The sequence below is a fragment of the Vigna umbellata genome, unplaced genomic scaffold (genome assembly GCF_029865625.1).
Source record: "Vigna umbellata cultivar VRB3 unplaced genomic scaffold, Vumbellata_1.0 scaffold_827, whole genome shotgun sequence".
NCBI lineage: Eukaryota > Viridiplantae > Streptophyta > Magnoliopsida > Fabales > Fabaceae > Vigna > Vigna umbellata.
In genome coordinates this window covers 20,836-28,658 of record NW_028274592.1, presented here as the reverse complement: position 1 = coordinate 28,658, position 7,823 = coordinate 20,836, and the positions used below count along the sequence as shown (strand labels likewise).

The 7,823-nt window shown below is 35.8% G+C and overlaps 2 protein-coding genes across 2 annotated transcripts; both read left to right on the top strand.

Moving 5' to 3' along the window:
- The first annotated feature begins 103 nt into the window (after positions 1–103).
- Positions 104–1,612, top strand: LOC148190528 (chaperone protein ClpD, chloroplastic-like). Its single transcript, XM_088102836.1, has 3 exons — positions 104–338; positions 509–742; positions 1,024–1,612. The coding sequence occupies exons 1-3, from the start codon at positions 114–116 to the stop codon at positions 1,318–1,320; spliced, it is 756 nt and encodes a 251-aa protein (XP_087958962.1). The 5' UTR covers positions 104–113; the 3' UTR covers positions 1,321–1,612.
- Positions 1,613–2,436: 824 nt separating this feature from the next.
- Positions 2,437–6,174, top strand: LOC124822102 (protein FRIGIDA). Its single transcript, XM_047294070.2, has 3 exons — positions 2,437–3,450; positions 4,764–4,939; positions 5,033–6,174. The coding sequence occupies exons 1-3, from the start codon at positions 2,565–2,567 to the stop codon at positions 5,819–5,821; spliced, it is 1,851 nt and encodes a 616-aa protein (XP_047150026.1). The 5' UTR covers positions 2,437–2,564; the 3' UTR covers positions 5,822–6,174.
- Positions 6,175–7,823: the final 1,649 nt, after the last annotated feature.

The window sequence follows — 7,823 nt, the reverse complement described above, 5'->3', positions numbered from 1 at the left end:
ATAACTAGTGAAGATTATTTTGTTCTTTCTAATGATCTGAAGTGATTAGGTTACCACTTACTGTTCATCTTTTAATAATTAGCCTTTCATGTAAATTGTTTCAGGAGGCAGCTATGGTACGATTAGATATGAGTGAATACATGGAGCGGCATACAGTGAGCAAATTGATCGGATCGCCCCCAGGTTATGTTGGTTATGGAGAGGGTGGCGTTCTAACAGAAGCTATTAGAAGAAAACCTTTTACCGTGTTATTGCTTGATGAAATAGAGAAAGCTCATCCAGATATTTTCAACATTCTTCTTCAAATTTTGGAAGATGGTCAACTTACTGATTCTCAGGTTTGTGAATGTGGATCTGAACCGTAATCTACTAGGATTGTCAACAGGATTTCTGATGCAGACAGAACCTTTTTCCTTGAATTTTAGTTCTTCCTTTTCTGCTTCTTTTCCTATTAAAAGTACGCTTTTGTATCAATCTAATGTGAAGTTTGTAAAACTGGCTCAAACAGGGTCGCAGAGTTTCATTTAAAAATGCATTGGTGGTAATGACTTCAAATGTGGGGTCTAGTGCAATTGCTAAGGGTCAACACAACTCCATAGGTTTCTTGATTCCTGATGATAAAACAACGTCATACAATGGCTTGAAATCGATGGTAATTGAAGAACTAAGGACATATTTTCGTCCAGAATTGCTCAACAGGATAGATGAAGTGGTAGTGTTTCAATCCCTTGAGAAGTCACAGGTTCGTGAAGTTTTGGTTGTGATTTTTATTGCGCATTGATGGTAGTAGTCACTTGGTAGGATCTTGGTATCATATTCATTCGTAATTTTGATTTTCTCTACACAAACCAACTGTTCAAACACCCCAAGCATTTTATTCTCTCTGCGCTTGAGAAACTAAAGGATGACTTAACAAATCTAGGCTATAACTAGAGGGTCGTTTTATAATGAATAGTTTTGCTACATTTCAAAACGTTTTGAAACTTTAAGGACTAATCCTGGATGTTTTTGCTGTTGTTACAGTTACTGAAGATATTGGATTTGCTTCTTGAAGACATGAAGAAAAGGGTGTTGTCCCTAGGACTCCATGTTAAGGTGTCTGAAGCGATGAAGAACCTAGTGTGCCAGCAAGGCTATAACCCAACATATGGTGCTAGGCCTCTGAGAAGGGCCATTACATCACTGATAGAAGATCCATTGAGTGAGGCATTTCTTTTCGGAGAGTGCAAGCCAGGTGACACTGTCCTCGTTGATTTGGATGCTAATGGTTACCCCTTTGTTACAAATCAGCTTGATAAGATTGTCAACTTATCTGACTGACACAACCCATGCCTGTAATTAATTACTGTACAGAAGCAATAGTATATGATAGGTATACATACATATACACATAATATGACAACTGTTTTGTCTCTTTGGTAGCATAGCTATTTGATTCTTATGAATGAGCAAGCACACCACATCAACCAACGAGCTTCTTCATAGCTCATCAGATGTCGGATTTACTAAATGTGGCAACACATTATTCCATGTAAAACTTTTGTCCACAAACATTCTATTCAAATTATATTCATTTATAAAAACCAACCATATACATGCTATAGTTCAACAACTTCGTTTGAATGTTGTCCAAAGGTATTTTGTATAATTTGTTTTTTATGTGGTATAATTTCTGTTTGCATGATGAAAATTTTACTGAATTTTATCATTCGATGTATTATCTTGATAATTTTTATATTTGTAACCACAATATTAAATTTAAACTATTAAACTGAATATGTACACATCCCAATAAACTACGAGCACAAAAAATGGATAAATTTTAGTTTTTTGAATTTCTATTCACAATTCTAATATTTGTTTTGTAATTTTAACCCTCTTAATTTTTATCTAATTTAGAATTTTACATTTTAATTAATTAAAATATTTTTTAATTATACCTTTCAATATATAGTGGGCATATGTTCCAATTATACCAAAATGGAGATAAAAAATGTATGAACATTTGAGTATTGAAATAAGTTACATTTTTGCTAGAATTTGAAATAAAATAGAAAAGAAAGACTAAAATCACATTACAAATTAAGGATTTTGAAAATTACAATTTTATAAACAAAATTTGACCTTTTTTCAGACTTTCTCTCGGTCCCTATTCTTTGGCATCGTTATACGTTAATTCTCTAATTTTAAAATATGTAAACATAATTATTTTATATTTAAATTTCAGAGAATTTTTACCATTATAAAATAAAAAAGACACATTTTAAATTTTTTGAATATTCATTCATCAATGGTAAAAGATGGGAATGAAAATAATGTTCCTCTAAAAATAAAGCATTAAAACCATATTTTTTCTAAAAAAAAAATAAATTAATTCTTTCTACTTATGGGCCCGTTGCGAGTAGATGCATAGGCCCATCCTTGTATAACTACACACCTTCCTTCTACTGGATCACGTATCCACGTGATTGCGGAACTGCGGTGCTACCGGAGACTGGAATCAATTTTTCTCTTCGGCGCAAATCCTAGGGTTTTGCTTTTCATTCTCAGCCCATTTCCACGCCATGGCCACTACTGAGAGCCTAACAAATGGACTACCTTCTCTGCCACCGGAAAACGAAAACGATGCCGGAGACAAATTGGCGAATTCGGTGAACCAACTCAACAACCTCTCCATTGCCATACAAACCTTCAAAAGCAGGTACGACGAACTGCAGAGGCATTTTAATTTCATCAAACAGGCCATCGACGCAAGGACGAAGGAACTCCAATCGTCAGGGTCCGACGCCTCGCCAAATGCGAAAGAAACAACCGAAGCCATCGTCTCTCAACCAGGGACTGGTAAAACAGATTCCAATCCGAAGCCAAAACCTAAGGCGGAAGAGGAAGAGAAAGAAAAAGTAAAAGAAGAAGACAAGGAAGAGGACGAGCTTCTTTCGCTTTGCAAAACGATGAATAGCCGAGGCCTGCGTAAATACGTGCTATCGCGTTTATCCGAGACGCCGTCTCTTCGGGAACAGGTTCCCGTTGCGCTGAAGAGTTCGCCGAAGCCTTCAAAGCTCGTGTTTGAATGCATTGGGAGGTTTTTCCTTCAGGGAAGCAAAGCGTACACGAAGGACTCGCCGATGATTCCAGCAAGGCAGGTTTCGGTTCTGGTTTTAGAATACTATTTGCTCTCTGGATGTGTTGGTAACGAGGAGGAAGTGGAGGCTTCGCTGAAGAAAGAGGCCGATTCGGCCGCGGTTGCGTGGAGGAAGAGGCTCATTGTTGAAGGGGGTTTGTCGAAGGCCTCTGAGATTGATGCCAGGGGTCTGATTCTCTTCGTTGCTGGCTTTGGGATTCCTGCTGTTTTCAGGGATGAGGATATATGCAGCTTAGTGTGTGTTAGCAATCATAGAGAAATCTTCGATGCCCTGCGCCAGTCTCAGCTCTTGCTTAAGAGGGTTTCAGGTATGCATTTATATGTGTTGTGTGCTTTTGTGAATGCAGTAATCATAGTGATAGTCTGATGAATATGAATAAGATATTGTGCTGTACATCTTTGTTTATAAAATTTGAAAGTTTGGACAATGCTAAAAAATGGAATGAATTTGTTTCCATCATAGTAGCTATGGTTTTCATTAGGGTTTAAATTGTCAACAAGCGAGGTGATGCCTTGATTACATGTCAGATCAGAATACTGAATGAAAGTAAATTGTTTTTTTTTGCCTAAACATGAGTGGCGAGGTAAGGTAAATGGAATCTATAGCTAAAGTAGCTTTAGCTTCTTCCATTTAATGAGACTCAAAGGTGAGATTTTTTATAGACAATGCGAGACTGTTTGGTGACAAAATACTACTGCCCAAAGACTAATGTCATCAGGTTTGGAACGAGCCTGGAGAGAAATTCTGTGAAGAAATTTCGCTATTCAATTTTGTCATGCTGTCGACTCATTGACCATTCCTGGGACGTTTAATGTTTGCATAGCACGTCATGTATAAATTTTCCCTTTTTCGGACATAAATATTTTATGAATGCTACGTTAATAAATATGAACGCTTATGCTGTTTGGGGCTTTGGAATGTAGTTTATGGCCTAATATAAGATTTTACAGTAGTAAGACTGAAATATATCTCAACTTTGCTTGTGACAACTACGTTTTTGCTGCATTATTCTCTTCTAATATTATCTTTTCTATGTATTTACTACTGCAACCCACCCTATATGTGTAATAAGTAAGTTACTAAGAACATTTGTACTACCAGTGATCATCACGGTGTTGGATGCTGACTTTTTGTGTCACGGATTTTGCAATCTTTTTAAGTTAATATTTGTATTAGCTTTGTATTTTCGCAAAAATAAACATCTCCTGAATATTATCAACTGCATATTTCTCTCACATTTTCTTTTCTATTTTTCTTCTGATAGTAAAAGAAAATCATCGCCCGAACTACTAACTATGATCTTAGACTTCGGCATGGAATTTCTGTTGTTTAGAATACCTGGGAGTCTGAGACATTGGTCTGTTGAATGGTGGAAAATAATTTGCGACTCACTGACACTCCACCCCATGACACCTTTTCTTGCATCATAAAATTGTACTTTAAAAAATTGTGAACACCTTACCAATCATCTATTGAAAATGAGCATACCCTTCAATTTCATTGCCCTCCTAACTGTCCTCCTCTTCCTCAATCAGGCATGTTGGCCTTAATGATTATGATGAATATGTTGTTACTTTCTTCTCTGAAAAGGTTTTTCTCATTTTTCATTTATTGGCGCAGATATTGCAGATGGGATGATAAGAAAAGGCATGGTTGTTAAAGCTGTTGATTTGGCTTATACCTTTGGGCTTGAAGAGAAATATTCTCCTCAGACAGCTCTGACTACATTTCTACAGAAGTCTGAAGAAACTTGGAAGAAATCCAAACAAGAAGCAAATGATTTTCCTAGTGTGCTGGTATGTTTTAGCTGGTTTCCAATATTTATTATATTGAGTGTTTTTTTTTTCATATGAATATTATCATTATTGACACATGTTGATATTTTACAGAAGCAAGCACATGAAAAATATTTAGCTGCTTTGAAATCTGTAGTGAACTGTTTGGAAGACCACAATATTGACTTTGTAAAACTTCTTCCTGGGTGGGAAATTAAGGATGAAATTATCAACTTGGAGAAAGATATTAGTGATACCAATATAAAAATTGAAGAGAAGTCAATGGTCAAGAGAAAAGTAGATAAAAACAACTCATCTAACAAAATGAAGGTTCCAGAGGCTAAACGAACAAGGTTTGCTGGAAGAGATGCGTCTGTGCTATCACCCTCACTTGCGGCCTTGCACGAGCAAAGGATTGTTAATCGTATGGATGGCAATAGCTCGTATGAGGGTTCATTGGCAGCCCATTTGCTGGACGGTAGATCATATGGCGGTTACCCAAATAGTTATCTCAGTGCAGCATCCATACAACTTGGATCTGTTTCGGATTCCTTGGCCGAAAAATATCTTGGAACTACAGTTGCAAGTGGGGCTATTATGCTTGGAGGAGGTATGGGTGGTTCATATTCTGGGTATCAGGGGGATATGATAAGAGATAATGTTGGGACAGTGCTAAACAGCAACAGCTATAGATGGCATGGAGTTGGGGAAGGGGCATCATTGTCTCATGATAGGTCAGTTGGGCAGAGTTTTGTGGGGCAATCTACAGCACTAGTAAATAACTTGTATGGGAAAACATCTCCAGAATTTGCAGGAGTTCCAGAGCATCTCTCTATCGGTGCTTCTAGTCGCACTGGAGGTTCTGATTTGTATAGCTTCGCTGATGGTGTTTTCGATTCATAGTCATTCCTGGGTAGTAGAGTTCTCCAAATTACTGTTCTGATCATGCTCTACAAATTTTCATCTGCCCATGGAAATGCGGAATTGTATGATGTTAATTTTGTTCACAACTTACATCTAGCGTTTATAGTGATAGCCATAGGATTCAATATCAGGGTGGCGTAGCTACCATATTTGTTTATTTTGAAAGTTATTTTACTGAGCCCTCACCTTCCTAAGAATATCTTCGTTGCGAGGGGGCCTTGTACAGTTCTTATTATTTGTATAACTCCCGAAAACGGCTCAGTCAGGCCGTATGGTTTACTCTTTCAAGTATTCAAAATTGACTAAATGGGAGGTAAAAGTCTTCGAATTCATTTTATTTTCTTATTAACGATAAATGGCTTTACAGAATTTAAATCCAAATTCAAGTATGTGCTGGGGCAGGAAACTAACTCCAATCTTCTAATTTAGGTTAGATGATGATTTAATTTTCTAGCTTTTTATTTGATTTGGTTCCCTAATTTTTTATTCTGTAGTATGTTTGTTTTTCTATTAAAATGGTGTTAAATTGTATTTGTTGGAATCCAAGTTTCATGGTCGGAAACATAGACATCGTTTTACCTCTCTTTCAAACAATAATGTCATTCGTGATTCTTGAAAATTTAAAACTAACATGCATCTTCTCTCTCTCTATATATATATATATGTATGATGTATGTATGAATGACTCTATGATAGAATAAGATTTTCTAAGCTACATGATGGTCTGTGGGTTAGGAATATTGTGTAACTTCTTTCAAATTATATGCCTAAGAGAAACTATGGTGGTATTTATGTGGTGGAGACTTTCAAATGAGTTGGTGGTTAGGAATATTGTGTAACTTCTTTCAAATTATATGCCTAAGAGAAACTATGGTGGTATTTATGTGGTGGAGACTTTCAAATGAGTTGGTGGTTGTGGGTTAGGAATATTGTATAACTTCTTTCAAATTATATGCCTTAGAGAAACTATGGTGGTATTTATGTGTTTTCAAGAGATGTTGGACCAATTCTTAAGGAATGATGTTATGGTGGTATTTATGTGTTTTCAAGAGAGGTCGGAGAAAACCTATATGGGGTGATGCTCAAGTCTTGATTACCCCAAGTTAAGTAATATGACAAATTTTGTAGCATAACAATACTCAATTTAGAAGGGGAATTTACAGAGGGAGATACCTCTATTTATAAGTTTAGGTAACTCTAAAATTTTTTCGAATTATAGAACAAAAACTCTAATACTCGAACTTGGAGACCAAGGTAAAATCTTCTTTCGTTAGGAGGATGACATATAGACACATGGTAAAAGCATAAGTTTCACAAAAAGAGAGCAACTTAGAGACCACCCTAGTTAAGGGTCCATAAACTTCTAGAAGGTTTACTTCTAAGCTAGATTTTTACTCTAAACTCATATGTCTCCATAGGACCCATCTTTTCTAGGCCCAAAATCCTACACTATAACCTGAGGCTTAAATACTAGGTCCAAGAAAAAGGCTAGAGTACTTGACTCATTATACAAGGCCTAAAATAAACATAATTTACTAAGAACTCACTTATGGCTCATGATGATAAGAGCTTGAGCCCACCTTTTACAGATGACTTCAATTATTCTTGAGTATACTTGGTCATGGCTAGGAGTTATGTTATCAATGTCTACTTTGAATTCAAAAGAGAACCATTATCTTATAGTGAGATAATTGTTTTTCTGTTGTCACGATGGGCAACATCTTCTCTATAATAAAGAATATTGATACCCTAAGTAACTTGTGTGTAGCTATTCTTTAAAGCTTGTCACTTCTATTTTTCATTATTATGTCCTTATTTGCCATAAATAAATAAACAATTAACATTTCTTGAAACATTATGAAGTTAGTGTTTATTTTGTTAAACATTATAAAAAGTAAGAAATATTTTAAAAAAGAAACTATTAAATGTAATCAAAACTATATGTGATTAATCTTCCTTGTGTAGAAAATACACTTAGGAT